Source organism: Jaculus jaculus, chromosome 16, assembly GCF_020740685.1.
Source record: "Jaculus jaculus isolate mJacJac1 chromosome 16, mJacJac1.mat.Y.cur, whole genome shotgun sequence".
Classification (NCBI taxonomy): Eukaryota; Metazoa; Chordata; class Mammalia; order Rodentia; family Dipodidae; genus Jaculus; species Jaculus jaculus.
The window spans coordinates 2,478,988-2,497,325 of NC_059117.1; the positions used below are offsets into that span (position 1 = coordinate 2,478,988).

Consider the following 18,338-nt stretch of genomic DNA (forward strand, 5'->3'; position numbering starts at 1 on the left):
GCCAGGGCCTCTTGCCACTGCAAACAAACACCAGACATTTGTGCCACTTTTTGCATCCAGTTTAGGTGTGTGGCTTGGGAACTGAACTTGGGCTACCAGGCTTTGCAAAAGTGCCTTTAATACCTGAGCCATATTTCCAGGCCTATATACCTATTTTGGTATAATTAAAGACTTGTGCACGTTCCTCCTGCACCTTTCTTGCACACATGTAGTCCAGGGGAAGTTCCAGTCTAACATGAGATATAGACACAGTGCAGACAATGGTCAGCATACCTGGTTTCTGAGCATTCCCACACACAAAATCTGCCTTCAGGGGCAAGCGCATTTCTGACAAGGTCACAGATCCTTTAGAAGGAACAAATCCATTCTGGGATATGGCACCAATGTTCATCTTCCTCTGAGGACCTTCATTCTTTAGTTTGTTCAACTCCTCAATCAAAAGTGTTCTCTTCTCAGCTAAGCAAGAATATGCCAAGACATTCCAAACATTAAAATTGCAACCGTTATCCAGAGGCATTGCCTGCCCACCCCCAACACAACTCTCTCACAACTCATAACCCACAACTCCATAGGGCAATACCAGCAATCCCACTGAGGAGAGGCCTCAGTGTAGTGGGGGCAGGGAGAAGGGAATTGTTTTCAATGAGAGCTAATATATGGAAGTGCACTGACGTGGCAACTGTACATGAAAGCAAAGACCATATCAGTAATATTTTTTTATTTTTTTTTCTGTTTATTATTTATTTATTTGAGAGCGACAGAGAGAGGAAGAGGCAGATAGAGAGAGAGAATGGGTGTGTCAGGGCCTCTAGCCACTGCAAACCAAACTCCAGATGCATGTGCCATCTTGTGCATCTGGCTTACGTGGGTCCTGGGGAATCGAGCCTCGAACCAGGGTCCTTAGGCTTCACAGGCAAGTGCTTAACCGCTAAGCCATCTCTCCAGCCCCAATATCAGTAATGTTTTTGTACATGATAGGTATTTGGATAAAACATCATTGGCTTATTTATCAACTCATTAAAAGTTAATAAACTGGGCTGGAGAGATGGCTTAGCGGTTAAGTGCTTGCCTGTGAAGCCTAAGGACCCTGGTTCGAGGCTCAGTTCCCCAGATCCCACGTTAGCCAGATGCACAAGGGGGCGCACGCATCTGGAGTTCGTTTGCAGAGGCTGAAAGCCCTGGCGCACCCATTCTTTCTCTCTCCCTCTGTCTTTCTCTCTGTATCTGTCGCTCTCAAATAAATAAATAAATAAATAAAATTTTTTTTTAAAGTTAATAAACTTATTTCTTTGAGATGGGGTCCTTGTTATATAGCCTAGACTGGCCTTGAACTCACTTTTTTTTTTTAATTTGAAAATGACAGATAGAAAAAGAGGCACATAGAGAGAAAATGGGTGCACCAGGGCCTCCAGCCACTGCAAACCAAACTCCAGATGCATGCGCCACCTTGTGCATCTGTCTTATGTGGGTCCTGGGGAATCAAGCCTCAAACCAGGGTCCTTAGGCTTCACAGGCAAGCACTTAACCACTAAACCATCTCTCCAACCCTTGAACTCACTATTTAGCCAAGGATGACCTTAAACTTCTAATCCTTCTGCTTCCATCGCCCAGATACTGGGGATTATATATGTGTGTACCAACAAATAAGGTTTCATGTGGTCCTAAGGACGGAACACAGGGCTTTGTGCTTGCTAGGCAAGACTCTAGCAAATGACTGACACCCCCAAATCCCTACATCAATTTTTCTTGAAATTTTATGTGACAATTTCACATGTGCATTTAATGTATTTTATCATATTTACTACCCATTATTATCACCTTATTTTCCTCACACTCCCAATAAATCTATTTATTCCAGCTTCTCAATTAATCTTCTTCTTATTTTTTTTTAACACCCACTGAGTTAAATTAGGGTGGCTTGCATGAGCAAGGATCAGGTATTATTCACTGAAACTTGGACAATTTACCAGTGGCTACACCACTAAAGAACATGATTCCCTTTCCCTAGCAATCATTAAGTACAACAGCTCCTTTGAGAAGAGTGGGGTCTTACTATATCAATGTCTGATTAGTTTTCTTAAATAGTATCAACTTTTCACCCTAACATGCTGTTATCACCACAGACACACAAGCAAAATTAATTTGTAGAGGAGACAAAACTGTGTATATATGTGTATTTTCACTTAAGATGCAGTAATTCTTCAAATGTATGCCATCTGCCTTTAGTTTTCATGCAAACTGTATTTTAGGTGAAGAGTTTTCAATCTTTATAAGACACAAAAAAAGTTCATCTGAAAAAGACGATCAGAAAGTCCTTCCTGTAAAATTTGAGATGTCTGAATATACCAGAGAAAATGAATGAATATTCCATAGTTGCCAATTTTCTTAGGATTGTTTCAGGTATACCACACATACTTGCAATTAGAAGAAGTCTTTCTGCTTCAGCTTCTTCTAGGGATCCTTTCCCATGTTCTTCATCAACACAACAGTTCAGAGCCTGACTAGCTTGATATATCACTGTTTGCTGTAAATTTATCTCATTATTGAGGTCCTAGTGAAAGCACAGAAAAGAGGAAAAGTCCACATTTTAAATTTTTTCATTTCCAAACTTTAATCCTTTGCTACAGCCTTGGTTGTGAACACAAAACAATACTCTGCATTATGCACACCACCAGTGAATGCTATTGAAACACTTTGACACAGATTCAAGACCACTGTGTATAAGATGTACTTTTATTATAAATGCAGTTTCTGTTCCTACAGAAACAGTTTAAATACAAAAAAAAAGACTCAGTATTTTCCTACTACCATTGGGAGCATATATCAAATTAATGTATATCTGTATTGTATTGCGTTAGAATGTTTGAAGTTGAAAACAGCTGTTTGAGTTCTACCTTAAGTTCATGTAAAAAAAAAAAAATCATGTTGGGCTGGAGGGATGGTTCAGCAGTTAAGGTGTTTGTCTGCAAAGCCAAAGGACCCATGTTTGATTCCCCAGGACTCACGTTAGCCAGACGCACAAGGTGGCACATACATCTAGAGCTCATCGGCAATGGCTGGAGGTCCTGGAGTACCCATTCTCTCTGTCTGTCTGTCTCTCTCTGCTTCTCTCAAATAAATAAATAAAAATTAGAAAAAAAATCATGTAATCTTGGCTTGGGGTTAACAGAATTTCCAACAGTTTTTTTTTTTTTTCTTTTACGCTCATTTGCAAGTGTGTGTGGTGTGTGCAAATGTACCACTGGATGCAATTGCTTTCAGCAGGGTGCACTTGCGTGTGATAGCTAGAGCAGAATGTTAGGTTTCTGGCAATATTACAATTCTACACATTCTTATTTGAGCTAGAATTACTTGCTAATCCTAGAGTTAGCAAGTTCTTTTTTGGGGGGGGGAGGTTTGCAAGCTTAGGTGATTCCTGGGTCCCTGCTGCTCAAAGGACTAGGTTTACAGGCACACATGGCAACAGGCAGCTGTGGGCAGCAGTTACTAGGCCCTGGAGATTGACACTCAGGCAATTCAAGACCTCTCAGGCTCTCGTGCTTATGAAGGACGTGCAAGTGATTGCTGAGTCACCTCTAGTCCTCCAATGTCTGTCACGGTCCTAGCCCTGCTTCTGCCATTCTGCACTGTGCATTCATGCAAAGGGCGCTCTCAGCACCTGCAGCTATAAAGTCAAACTATCACACAGATGTGGAAATGGAAGCTGCTTCCTGCCCTACAGTGTCAAATACTCAACCAAGATTTAATGCCACATGTAAAAATAAGCAAGTACACCCACCTCATTAGGATAAAATCTGCGTTCATCTCTAATATGCAGTAAAAGTACACCTATACCAAAGAATTATTCTAAGATTTATTGTCAGTACACGATTTGCATACCAAAACAAAAATTTCTCAGGAAAAATGGAATCTTGAGTGAAAAACTATTTAAGATTTGTTCTAGGCTATAAACTAAAAACATTTAGCATGATATAAAAGTTAAGTTATGAATTCTGTTCCTTTGGAAAAAAATTTCCAAGGGCTAAGGACAGTTAAAGGAATTTGCTTGAAAAGATTCCAAATGCATACTTATTAAATTTATAATTGGAGCTGTGTATAACAAAGGAAAATATAAAAATTATATATATATATATATATATATATATATATGTACACATAATTTTTTAAAGTACTCCTAAACTGGGTGTGGTGGCTCACAACTGTAATCTCGTCACTTAGGCGGCTGAGACAAGAGGACTTCAGCCATGCATTTGAAGCCAGGCTGATGCTACAGTGAGACTGCACTAATTTGTCCCATCCCCTCCCCGTCCCCCAAAAAATGTATTCCTAAACCAGGCATAGTGAGGCTGAGGCAGGAAGACTGGTGCAAGTTTGAGACCAGCCTATATTACATATGCATTCCAGGTCAACCCTGGTTCTAGAGTGAGACCCAGACTCCAACAGATAATTTAATAAGCATAGAAAGCCTTGAAATAAGTTTCACATTTCATCAACTGATACACTCAGGGTACAGAGATTAACAAGGCTGAGACTTGTTCTCAAAGTTCACAATAGAGTACAAAAAATATCCCATACTCTCTTTCCACAGAAATGCATACCTGCATTTTCTTTTTTATATTTACTTGACAAGAAAAGGCATTCTTTTTTGCATCCAATTTTGAAGTAACATCTTCTTTCCGAACAATCACTTGCTTTACTGAAGGGCGTTCTGATTCTTTGAGTCTCTGAGACCTGTATGCGTCAATGCTTTAGAAAAAGTAAGGAAGAAATCCATTAACATTCTCAGCACTCTTTCACTGACTGTGTCAGCAGAATTTGTTAAGTGATATTAAAAACATCAGCACAGCCAGACTGAGCCTAATTCCAGGTCAGCCTGGACTAGAGTGAGACTCTACCTAGAAACCCCTCTCCCCCCAAAAAAAAACAAAACAAAAAAAACATCAGCACAATGGAAATGTCAGTTGGTAGAGAAGCTGATAAGTTACTCCAGGGCTGGGGATGTGGCTCAGTAGCAGAGTTCCTGCCTAGCACGTATGAAGCCCTAAGTTCAATACCCAATACCACAAAAACTTATTCCAAATGTTTATGCCACTTAGTTATGAGTCACATTTTAAGTTGGAACATTAGTTATGTAGGTCACTCTGAACCAAAATTGAGCACATGCCTTCCCCTAAACATCCTTACCTGTACAGAAGATCTCGATCCTGAGAACTAATACTATCACCAGACTCAGCTCGAGGGACACGAGTTCTCTGGAATTTTCCTGGTTTAGGACTTTCATCACTTATGCTAGCAGTGTCTTGCAGTTCCAGCTTACATGAGGAAGCAACACTCTGCAGAAAAATGTATCAGATATTAGATTTTTTTCAATTTTGTATGTATGTATATTATATATGTATGTATTATATACACAGACACACACAATTTTTTTAAGATTTAACTTTTATTTATTTATTAATTAGAGACAGAGAGAGGGAGGGAGAGGGAAAGAATGAAAATGGGCACACCAGGGCCTCTAGCCACTGCAAATGAACTCCAGACACATGCGCCCCCTTGTGCATCTGGCTAATGTGGGACCTGGAGAATCGAACCAGGGTCCTTAGGCTTTGCAGGCATGTGCCTTACCCATTAAGCCATTTCTCCAGCCCTTTTATTGTTTTTTTTTTGAGATAGGTTCTCACTCTATCCCAGGCTGTCCTTTAATTCATTATGTAGTCTCAAGGTGCCTCCAACTCTCAGTGATCCTCCTACCTTTGCTTCCTTAGCGCTGGGAATAAAGGCATGCACCACCACACCTGGCAAAATTTTACTTTTTAAAAGTATTTTTATTTATTTACTTGAGAGAGAAAGAGTGGCAGAGTGAGTAGGGTGCTCCAGGGACTCTAACCACTGAAAACCGACTCCAGATGCATGCTCTACACTGTGCATCTGGCGTACGTGGGTGCTGGGAGTCATACCTGGGCTGTCAGGCTTTGCGCGCAAGCACCTTTAACTACTGAGCCATTTCTCCAGCCCCTGTTTTTTTTTTTTTTTTTTTTGAAGCATATCTCACTCTAGTCCAGATTGACCTAGAACTCACTCTGTAGCTCAGGTTGGCTTTGAACACATAACGACCCTCCTATCTCAGCCTCTTCAAAAGGCTGCTGGAATGAAAAGCATATGCCACCAGGCTAGGCTATTGTTTTTATTTTGGAAGAAAGGGTCCAGTCTAGCCTCTAATTTGCAATTCTCCTGTCGCAGCATCCAAAAAGTTGGGATTATAGGCATGTGCCACCAAAGCCCAGCAATCATGTATTAGATATTACAGATAAGTTAACATTGGTCCTAAATGAGAATTTTTTCATTCTGAAAAAAAATAAATCTTCTCCATTATTAGGAAATAAATACCCAGTCTAAAAAAGAAAAAAAATTAAGTTCCTAAAAATTAATGACAAACAAGATTTCTAGTCAGGCAGTGTCTCACGCCTGTAACCCAAGCACTTGGGAGGGCAGAAGGTTCAAGGCTGGCATTAGCTAACATACAAATTTGAGACCAGCTTAAACTACATGAAACTCTCTCTCACAAAAACAAAAAAGGGCCGGAAAGATGGCTCAGTACAAGCTTGCAAACCTGAGTTCAGATGTACAAGACCCACATTAAGCAAGACGTGGTAGTATGAATATCTCTAATCCCAGCACTCCTACATTAAGATGAGAGGTGGGGACAGGAGAATCCCTGAAGATTTGTGGACCAGTTAACCTGGCATATGCAAAGGTGAACAAAAGGAGATCCTAGAGAGATGGTTCAGGGTTTAAAAGTACTTGTTTGCAAGGCCTGATAGCCTGGGTTCAATTCCCCAGTACCCACATAAAGCTAAATGCACACATGATGGCGAAATGTGTCTGAAGTTCATTTGCAAAGGCAGAAAGTTTTAGTGTGCTCATGTTCTCTCCCTTAAATAAATATTTTATAGGGATGTTTTTTGGGGGGGCGGGGGGACATGTCCAACATAGAAACTCACTCTAGCCAAGGCTGACCTGGAATTCACTATGTAGTCTCAAGGTGGCCTCAAACTCACGGCAATCCTCCTACCTCTGCCTCCCAAGTACTGGGACTGAGGGCATGTAAAACCATACTCAGCTATAAACAGTTTTTTTTAAAAATTTATACTTGCAGGCTGGAAAGATGGCAAAGCAGTTAAAGTTGCAAAGCCTGCTAGCCTGGGTTCAAGTCCCCAATACCCACATAAAGCCAGATGCACAAAGTAGCCCACATGCCTGTTGCTTGTTTGCAGTGGCAAAAGGCTCTGGCATGCCCACACTCTTTTTTATTTCCCCTCCCTTCCTCCCCTTCTCTCTCTTTGCAAATAATTTGTTTTTTTTTTTCTTATTATTTTATACTTTACTTATTTATTTGAAAGACAGAAAGATGCAGATAGAGAGAATGGACATGGCAGGGCCTCTAGCACTGCATATGGACTCCAGACACATGTGCTCCCTTGTGCATCTGGCTTATGGAGGTCCTGGGGAATTGATCCAAGGTCTTTAAGGTTTTGCAGGCAAACACCTTAACCAGTAAGCCATCTTTTAAAATTTTTAACTGAATCAATCTCCAGAGCTACAGTTAAATCAATTTAAGGTGATACCTAGTAACAGAGGTTAGGACACTGAGAATTTTGGTTATATTCCTGGTTCTAAATACTTACAAAATTTAAAATCACATCAACCTGATGACAAAGGTACCACTGTTAACTTTATTTAACAGATGATGGAACTGAGCCATAGAAAAACTAAAATAACAATGAGGACTTGAGCACAAATGTGTGGCCTATAAACCATGTTAATGTTAATGTCTATTGGAAACCACTAGAGTTTGACATTCTAAAAGAATGTGCATTAATTTACAAAACAAGCCCCCTCTAGATAGTGTCAAATGCTAATCTAGATAAAAGAGATGGGGTTATGCAATATTAATTAGGTGATGCGATGGACCTACTTACTTTTAGACTTTTCTTACCTCTGGACTCATCACACCAACAGTCTGAGATAACGGAGCCAGTAAAGACATGGAGGAAATATTCAATGCATCTTCTTGCTCTTCACTGTTTTCTGCTTCCACTTGGTCCATCTCCTCTGAACTCTTTTCCACATCCAGAGCACCATCCTCTAGGACATCACTGAAGATGTCATTAATGACTTTTGAGCTATTGATATCATCATCATCATCCACACTCATCTCAATTTCATGGACCACTTCTGAAAAATATTTTAAGGATACAGTGACTCAGTGACAGAGACACACTAACAGTCATGCTTGATACAAAGGGGGAAACTAAGAAAAGTTCTTCGTAACAACACCACCACCAACAAAAAAGCAACATAAAAACAAAAAATTTCCAATACATGGGCTGGAGAGATAGCTCAAGGATTAAAGGTGATTGCTTGGCAAAGCCTGATGGCTCCAGTTCAATACTCTAGTACCCACATAAAGCCAGTCACAGAGTGGTGCATATAGGAGGAGTTCAGTTGCAGTGGCAAGAGGGCCTGTCATGCCCATTTCTCTCGTTCTTCCCTCTCCCTTTCTGTTTGCAAGCAAATAAATAATATTTTAAAAATCTTCTAATACATATAAACAAAGATTGGGGGAAGGGGGACACTTCTCAAGGTAGGATCTCATTCTAACCCAGGCTGACCTGGAACTCACCATGTTGTTTCAGGCTGCCCTGGAACTCACTCAGGCAATCTTCCTTCCTCTATCTCCCAAGTGCTGAGACTAAAGGCATGCACCACCATGCCCAGCAAAGGTAAATTTTTAAAGTTCCAATTAATATAGGATATGTAGATTAAACCTGCCAGGCCAGCCTGAGACTACATAGTGAATTGCAGACCATCTTGGGCTATAGCAAGACCCTACCTTGAAAAAATAAAATAAAGATTAAATCTATCAAAAACTGATATAATACATTGGACTTGAGAAAGAATATTAAATGAGAGCTCAAAACTCAGGCTTTCCAAAAATATCCCTTCCAATAACTTTTTTAAATTATTTTTATTATGCCCGGAGTGGTGATGCACACCTTTAATCCCAGCACTTGGGAGGCAGAGGTAGGTGGGTCATCGTGAGTTCAAGGCCACCCTGAGACTACATAGTAAATTCCAGGTCAGCCTGAGCTAAAGTGAGACCCTACCTGGAAAAAAAAAAAAAGAAAAGAAAAAGAAAAGTTATTTTTATTTATTTTTGGTTTTTCAAGGTAGGGTCTTGCTCTATCCCAGGCTGACCTGTCATTCTCATAGTGATCCAACCAAAACCCAACCAGCCTGCTTCTCAACTTTTCAAGCTGATGTTACTTTCAAATTTTCATTATCTGAAAAACAAAATGTTATTTTTAGCCCAGCACACATCTTTAATATCAGCACTCAGGAGGCAGAGGTAAGTGAATCACCATGAGTTTGAAGCCACCCTGAGAATACAGTTAATTCCAGGTCAGACTGGGATAGAGAGTGAGACTCTACCTCAAAACCACCCCCCAAAAAATGTTATTTTTAAAGGGCTAGACATCACCTTTTTGTATTCAGTGAAACCTAAAAACTTTTTTTGAAAAAGACTTGCATTTTCATTATAAAACTAAAATTATGGTTTTTTAATTTTTTTTGTTTATTTTTATTTATTTGAGAGCGACAGAGAGAGAAAGAGAAAGAGAGAGAGAGAGAGAGAGAGAGAGAGAGAGAGAGAGAGAGAACGGGCGCGCCAGGGCCTCCAGCCACTGCAAACAAACTCCAGATGCATGTGCCCCCTTGTGCATATGGCTAACGTGGGTCCTGGGGAATCAAGCCTCGAACTGGGGTCCTTAGGCTTCACAGGCGAGTGCTTAAGCGCTAAGCCATTCCTCCAGCCCAGATTATGTTTTAAAATACTAAAATCTAGTAATATATAAAGAACCCCTCATAATTCCAGTCCTCCCTTAAAATTTCCTATCTCTCTTCCTCCCCACCAAGAGAAAAAGGAACACTAAATTTACCAAATAATTGTTTACCCACATTTCATCTTATGTAAGAATGTATACAACTTTGTGTTTTGTTCTACCAGAAGTTGATCATACAATTCATACCCAAAAGAGTTTGTTTTTGTTTTTGTTTGTTTTTTTGAGGTAGGGTTTCACTCTAGCCCAAACTGGCCTGGAATTAACTGTGTAGTCTCAGGGTGGCCTTGAAATCATGTCAATCCAACCCCCTCTGCTTCCCAAGTGCTGTGTATGTCACCTTGCCCGGCTTTTGTTTTTCACTTTTTTAAGTGTAAATAAAATCACTCAAAACCTCAGACTACAAGGAAACTACCATTTACAATAAAGACCAAATACAAAAAACTAACATAATCACTAATGTAAGGCTATAGAATCTCATTAATGGGCTGGAGAGATGGCTCAGCAGATAAGACGCTAGCCTGCAAAACCTAATGAACTGGGTTTGACTCCCCAGTACCCATGTAAAGGCAGATGCACAAAGTGGCACATGCATCTGAAGTTCATTTGCAGTGGTAAGTCCCAGGTTTGATGCCCCAGTACCTACACAAGCCAGATGCACAAGGTGGTTCATGTTCTGGGGTTCGTTTGCAGTGAATAATGGTCCTGGCACACCCATTCTCTCTATCTGCCTCTTTCTCTCTCTCGCACATAAGTTAATTAAATATTAAAAAAAAAAAAAAAAGTCAGGCATAGTGACACACGCCTTTAATCCCAGTACTTGGGAGGCAGAGATAGGAGGATCTCCATGAAAGGTCACCCTGAGACTACGGAGTGGATTCCAGGTCAGGTTATACTAGAGTGAGACCCTACCTCAAAAATAAAACCAAAAAATACAAAATTAAAAAAGACCAAGATCTGTCCAAGCAACTCATTGTCTCACCTAAATACCAACAAATAACCGGATGTGATGCCCACACAAGTGCAATAGTGGCACACAGCCATGGTGAGGAACCAACTGCTCTTGATTTGACTAACTAATCCACTCAGTGGTACTAGACCCATAGCTGGAGCTGGGAAGCAAGTCAGAACCATACCCAAACACAAGCCCACTCTACGATATCAAGCTACCATCATCAATCACGGGGTATAAGAGGGCCTAAGCCTATCAAACTGTCTATCAAAAAAGTAAGTGTTATCTCAATTTTCCAGGTGCTAACTTACTCTCCGTTGGAGAATCTGCTTCTCTTTTTCAGATAGATACAGATCCTAAGGAGAGAGCTGCCCCAACACACCTCAAAAGGGGCCCAACTGAAACTAAGGACAATTGGCAAAATAAGCAAGGGTGATGTTTTCCTGTGAACCGGATACCAGCACAAAGGGGAAGGAGACCAACGCAGAGAAAAATCAACTCCTACCAAATCAGAGAGCCAGAGCCTCAGAGGCCCCCAACACCTCAGCACTGAAGCAGACCAAAAATGAACCCAACATGGCTCAGGGAAATTTTGTGGAAGAGGGGGCGGAAACAATGTCAGAGTCACATGTTGGGTCATGATTTGCAGAGACATTTATCATACCAATAACTGGGGGCTAACTCCACAATGCACGACCCATTTACATCAACAAGGAGGGTCCAATGGGAGGGAGTAGATCACAGATGAGCCTAAACAATGGTACCAAACTGTATTTACTGAAAAGAAAACTAATAAATTAAATTTAAAAAAATAAAATAAAATAAAAAGAAATAAAGATCTCATTACTGACATTTATCAACACAGAATTTAAAGTCTCAGGAAAAGCAACTAGGCAAGAAAAAGAAATGTTATCCAAATCAGAAAGAAAGCAAAATTATCTATGTTCACAGATAACATAGCTCCTGCCCTAAAACCCTGAAAATTTTCCAAAGAAATAAATACATGTGACCTATTACCTAGTGGAACTAATCAATTTGGTAAACTTATAGACTATAAAACACACAACCAGGTGTGTGCTTCACACCTGTGAACCCCACACCAAGGAGTCTGAGTAAGGAGGACTGCCAAATATAGTAGCTCACACCTATAATCCCAGCACATAGGACACTGAGGCAAGAAGGTAAGGAGTTCTAGGCTACACTGAACTGCATAATGAGATCTGGTCTCAACTAAAACCACAAAAGAATTAAACAAGGAAGCTACACAGAAATCTGAGGAGGAAGCACAGAAATCAGAAATGAAAAGTGAGTGTATCTGCCTTTGGTAGCAGAGCAGTATTTTCCATTCTAATTCAATTTCCAAGTCTATGGTACTCTAAAAGGACAGGTTATATGATGTAGAAATGAAAACACTGACCTGCAGACTCTGTACTGAAAGTCTCTTTAGTTGTCCGGTGTTCTGTCACCTTTTCTGTTGGTGGAAGTGCTTGGGTATTTGAAACAATTTGATGCTTCTTTACTGGAGTGTTCTGACAGTGATCTTCCTGTCAATGAAGAGGTAAATTTTATTGGTCAGAATTACAGATTGTATCTACATGTTATTAAATGAAACAAGGCAGCCATACTACCTGTCTTTGTAATCCTGACCTAATTGGGATCAGGGCAAAACCTCTTCCTTTCAGCCCATGGAGACAGACAACAGCCATTGGGGCTGAGATTTGAACTGAGTTCAAACACATATTCCTTTCAGCAATTCTCCCTCAACCCACCACAGGAGTACTGATGATCTCTCATTAGGCCTAGGACTCAAGTGTAAGTTTTGAGCACAGCTGCCACTAAATAGAATCCACCTTACCTGCATCACCAAAACAAAAAACCTCATACCTTATTTTGTGTACAGTAGGCACGTAAATGAAATAGAACATAGTTTATGATTATAATTAGTGACTTTGTTGAAGTTTGATAAACAACTTTAAATAAATATTATATTAGATATTAGGATCACAGATAGCCTAACAGTATGGTATTCTGGGAGAACAAAACAATAAGAAAAGTAGATTTCTTAGAAACATTTTAGAGCCAGCAGAAGAATCTGACATTGAGTGACAAAAACACAGTTTTTTAAAATTTTTCTGTTCATTTTTATTTATTTGAGAGTGACAGACAGAGAGAGAAAGGCAGATAGAGAGAGAGAATGGGTGCACCAGGGCCTCCAGCCACTGCAAACGAACTCCAGACGCATGTGCCCCCTTGTGCATCTGGCTAATGTGGATCCTGGGGAATTGAGCCTCGAACCGGGGTCCTTAAACTTCACAGGCAAGCACTTAACCGCTAAGCCACTTCTCCAGCCCACAAAAACACAATTTAACTGCTTTTAGTGGAAAAGGAAAGACTATGAAGAATGAGTGAAATGAGAAACTATCACAGAAAGAGTTGTTCTGCACACTTAAGATGCTTATGACTGTAAAGATATATATATATATATATATATATATATTTATTTTTTTTTTTTTTTTTCTTTTTTTTTTTTTTTTGAGGTAGGGTCTGGCTTTAGCCCAAGCTGCCCTGGAATTCACTCCGGACTCTCAGGGTAGCCTTGAACTCACAGTAATCCTCCTACTTCTGCCTTCCAAGTGCTGAAATTAAAGGTGTGTGCCACCATGCCTAGCTTTGCAAAGAGCTATATTTAATTGGAACAGGAAAGCATTTAAAATATATTTTATAATGCTGGGAGTACTGCCTCACACTTCAGCATTGGCAGACAGAGGCAGGAGGATTGCTTCAAATTTAAGCCCAACTTGGGCTAGAATAAAGACTATATCTTAATATTCTAAATATAGATATATATAAATTAGTATTTTAAATAGAAATATATAAAGCTATATTAATATTTTAAATATATTTAACTTCTATAAGAATTTAAAATTATTTTATAATACAACTACAAATTAAAGCCCAACACTATTTTAGCAAGAAATTCACTTTTATTTCTGGCTTACATTACCTGCTTGGTTTCCTGCTGTCTACTTCTTGATTTCTCATCTTTTTCTATATTCCATAAATTGCCTTTGTCCAATCGGCCACGAAGACATGCTAGCTCCTTTTCACGTTCCTAAACCCATCAAATACAGAAGTATTTTACAAAGCACTAATAGAATGTTTAAGAATTATATCCAAACATTAAGATTTTTTGTTGTTGTTGTTTTGTTTTGTTTTTTTGAGGTAGGGTTTCAGTCTAGCCCAGGCTGACCTGGAATTCACTATGTAGTCTCAGAGTGTCCTTGAACTTACATCAGGCAATCCCCCTACTTCTGCCTCCCAAATTCTGGAATTAAAGGTATACACCACCACACACAGCTTAAGACTTTCTTAAATGCTAGATGTGGTGGCAAACACCTATAATCCTAGCCCTTGAGAAATGGAGCCAGAATGATCAGGATTTCATGGTCATTTTGTTTTCAATTTTTTTCTGATTCATAGTCATTTTTTAATATATAGCTAGTTCAAAACTAGCCTAAGATACATGAGGCCCTGTCCCAAAAAAAATAACAAGGAAAGAAAGAAAACCTTTTCTTGTCTTCAGTTAGAAAATGTAAAAATTGGGCTGGAGAGATGCCTCAGTGGTTAAGGTACTTGCCTGTAAAGCCTAAGGACCCAAGTGCTATTCCCCAGTGCCCATGTAAAGCCAGATGCATAAGATGACGTATGCATCTGGAGTTTGTCTGCAGTGGCTGGAGGCCCTAGGGCACCCATTCTTTCTTTCTCTCTGCCTGTTGTACTCTTAATAATAAAAAATTTTTTTAAAAAAGATTTTTTTTTTAATTAACACCAAAATAAAACAGGGAGTAGTTAGAAAGAAGGGATTCAGTGGAGGGGTAAAGAGCAGGGGATTGTGATCATGGAATATTATGTATGTGTAGGAATTTTATCAAAAAGTTAAAAATAAGGGCTGGAGAGATGGCTTAGTGGTTAAGCGCCTGCCTGTGAAGCCTAAGGACCCCGGTTCGAGGCTCGGTTCCCCAGGTCCCACGTTAGCCAGATGCACAAGGGGGCGCACGCGTCTGGAGTTCGTTTGCAGAGGCTGGAAGCCCTGGCGCGCCCATTCTCTCTCTCTCCCTCTATCTGTCTTTCTCTCTGTGTCTGTCGCTCATAAATAAAAAATGACCAAAAAAAATTTAAAAAAAAAGTTAAAAATAAAATAAAAATATTTTTTAAGATGCTGTTTAAGGCTTGGAAGATGGCTCAGTAGTAGTTAATGGTGCTTGTTTGCAAAGTCTGCTGGCCAGGGTTCAATTCCCCAGAACCTGCATAAACTAGATGCACAAAGTAGCACTTGGGTCTGGAGTTTATTTGCAACAGCAAGAGACCCTGACATGCCTATTCTAAATCCTCTCTCTCTCTCTCTCTCTCTCTCTCTCTCTCTCTCTCTTCTCAATCTCTCCCTCCCTCCCTCCCTATCTCTCTCTCTTAGATGTTATTTATAGAACCTGAAGCCCCAGTACTCAGGAGGCAGACATAGGAAGACTGCTGAGAGTTCATGGCCAGTATGAACTACATAATTGAGTTCCCAAGCACAGAATGAGGGCTTGTCTCACTCCCTCCTCTCATCCTCACTCCTTATCCCCATACCCACCCCCCAAAATATGATGCTATTTATCTCTGTCAAAAAGACTGGTATCAAGCTGGGCATGGTGGCACATGCCTTTAATCCCAGCACTTGGAAGGCACAAGCTCACCCTGAGAATACAGAGTGACTTTCAGGTCAGCATGCACTAAGAGTGAAACCCTACTTCGAAAATTAAAAAAAAATAAAAAAAGATTGGTATCAGGTTGGACAGATGGCTTGGTGGTTAAGGTGCTCACCTACAAAGCTTAAGGACCCAGGTTCAATTCCCCAGAACCCACATAAGCCAGATGCACAAGGTAGCACATGTGTCTGAAGTTTGTTTGCAGTGGCCAGAGGTCCTGACACCCATCTTCTCTCTATATCTGCCTCTCTCATAAATAAATAATAAAATATTTTAAACAAAGAAAAGAAAATATAAGCAGCTGACATGTGAAAAAAGAGGGCTGGAGAGATGGTTCAGCAGTTAAGGTGTTTGCCTGCAAAGCCTAACAACCCAGGTTCGATTCCCCAGTACCCACATAAAGCCAGATACACAAAGTGGCACATGTATCTGGAGTTCATTTGTAGTGGCTAGCGACCTTGGTATACCATTCTCTCTCTCTACTTGCAAATAAATAAGTAAACTATTAAAAAAAAAAAAGACTTGTATCAAAATTTGCATTTTGAGAGCTGAAGAGATGGTTCAATGGTTAAGGTAGTTGCCTACAAAACCTAACCACCTGGGTTCAATTCTCTAGTACCCATGCAAAGCCAGATGCACAAAGTGGCATATGCACCTGGAGTTCACTTGCAGCAGCTAAGGGCTATGGTGCACCCATTCTCACTCTTTCTGTCTCTGCTTGTAAATTAATTAATTAATTAATTTTACAATTTGGGAGCCGGGTGTGGTGGTACACACCTTTAATCCCAGCACTTGGTAGGCAGAAGTAGGGAGATCTCAATGAATATGAATGAGTTTGAGGCCAACCTGGGCCTACAGAGTGAGATTCAATCAGCCTGGGTTAGAGTGAGCTCCCACCTCAAAAAAACTAACAAACATTTAGAGTGAAACCCTACCTCGAAAAAAAAATTTTTTTTAATTACATTTTATCTGGGTGTGTTGGTACACACCTTTAATCCCAGCACTAAGGAGGCTGAGGTAGGAGGATCGCTGTGAGTTTGAGGCTACCCTGAGACTACATAGTAAATTCCAGGTCAGCCTGGGCTAAAGTGAAACCCTACCTCAAAAAAAACAAAAAACAAATTACATTTTGAGTTCTAGATTCCCGGCAGAAACAATGGAACAAATAATGTTAAATGCAAAACCACAGCACCTGCTTGAGCTGTTGGGTTACAGATGAACATGTGGTCTGCTTCAATAATCTCTCTTGGATGGCCTTTGTATTTGGAGTGATGACAGGGGTTCTGTGGGGTGTTCTGTGTGCTGGACTTTTTTTGTTGTGTTCTTGACAATGCTCCCCAAAGTGATCCAGCAAAGGCTTAATTCCTCCTCCTCCTACAGAAAACATACAGCTTTAAGAGTCTATTCAAAATAATCAGCAATTATAATTTCCACATGAAAAATTCTAAAAATCCATTTGTTACAAAATACTTTAATTCAGCCTAGTGTGGTGGTGCACGCCTTTAATCCCAGCACTTGGGAAGCAGAGGTAGGTGAGTTTAAGGCCACCCTGAGACTACATAGTGAGTTCCAGCTCAGCCTGGAGTGAGACCCTACCTCAAAACAAAGAAACAAGAAAAAACAACTTTAATTCCAGTGAGAGATTAAAAAACCACACACAAAAAATGAACAAGGAGCTGGAGAGCTGGCTTAGCGGTTGAGGCGCTGGCCTTCAAAGCCAAAGGATCTCGGTTCGATTCTCCTGTACCCACAAAAGCCAGATGCACAAGGTAGCACATGCATCTGGAGTTCATTTGCAGTGGCTGGAAGCCCTGGCAGGCCCATTCTCTCTCTCTTTCACTCACTCACTCTGCCTCTTTCCCTCTCTCAGATAAATAAAATAAGTTAAAAAATTAAAATACATAGAATAAAACTAAAATTTAAAAAATCGAACAGAGCAGAAAGATTGCTCAGTGGTTAAGGCACTTGTGTACAGTCTGACAGCCCTGGTTCATTCCCCAGTACCCACATAAAGCCACATGCACAAAGTGATGCATGCATCTGGAGTTCATCTGCAGTGGCTGGAGGCCCTAGCATGCCCATTCCCTCTGTCTGTTCTATCTCTCTCTGCTTGCAAGTAAATAAAAGGTATTTTTATGTTTATCTTAATATTTTATTTATTTGACAAAGAAAGGGAAAGAGAGAGAAAGAATGGGCGTGCCAGGGCCTCCAGTCACTGCAAACAAACTCTACAGTAGAGAGAGAAATGAGGCACAGGAGAACATGGAAATAAGCAAATGTGACTGTTCTCACACAATCTTACGGTGTTTGTTTGTTTGTTTGTTTGTTTGTTGAGGAAAGGTCTCACTCTGAACTCACTCTGTAGCTCCAAGCTGGCCCTGAAGTCATAGTGGTCCTCCTACCTTAGTCTCTGAAGTGCTGGGATTAAAGCTTAAACCACCACAACCCAGCTCTCATACAATTTTACTTAAAGAAAAAAGGAAGGAAGGAAGGAGGATGAGAAAAGGGGGGCACTTTGACCTGTGGTCACACTTTGAGACAGGTAGAGACCTGTTACTTAAAATTTTTATGTTATAAATCAAACTAGAATTCATTAAAACAAGAGGTGCTGGAGAGGTGGCTTAGCAGTTAAGTGCTTGCCTGTAAAGCCTCAGGACCCTGGTTTGAGGCTCGATTCCCCAGGACCCACGTAAGCCAGATGCACAAGGTAGCACATGTGTCTGGAGTTTCTTTGGCTGG

At 40.3% G+C, this 18,338-nt stretch overlaps 1 protein-coding gene across 3 annotated transcripts in view; it reads right to left on the minus strand.

Annotated features, from left to right (window-relative positions):
* The window catches only part of Anln (anillin actin binding protein), a 64,603-nt gene that overhangs the window by 29,645 nt on the left and 16,620 nt on the right, over nucleotides 1-18,338 (minus strand). For 2 of the 3 annotated variants that reach the window (XM_045135988.1, XM_045135987.1), the window contains exons 6-13: nucleotides 16,792-16,973; nucleotides 13,856-13,963; nucleotides 12,269-12,395; nucleotides 7,997-8,235; nucleotides 5,185-5,333; nucleotides 4,599-4,746; nucleotides 2,416-2,551; nucleotides 274-456 (exon numbers count right to left, since the gene is read on the minus strand). In XM_045135988.1, the coding sequence (XP_044991923.1) occupies nucleotides 274-456; nucleotides 2,416-2,551; nucleotides 4,599-4,746; nucleotides 5,185-5,333; nucleotides 7,997-8,235; nucleotides 12,269-12,395; nucleotides 13,856-13,963; nucleotides 16,792-16,973 (1,272 nt within the window). The remainder of the gene's footprint in view (nucleotides 1-273; nucleotides 457-2,415; nucleotides 2,552-4,598; nucleotides 4,747-5,184; nucleotides 5,334-7,996; nucleotides 8,236-12,268; nucleotides 12,396-13,855; nucleotides 13,964-16,791; nucleotides 16,974-18,338) is intronic. The other variant, XM_045135989.1, reaches the window with a different exon arrangement.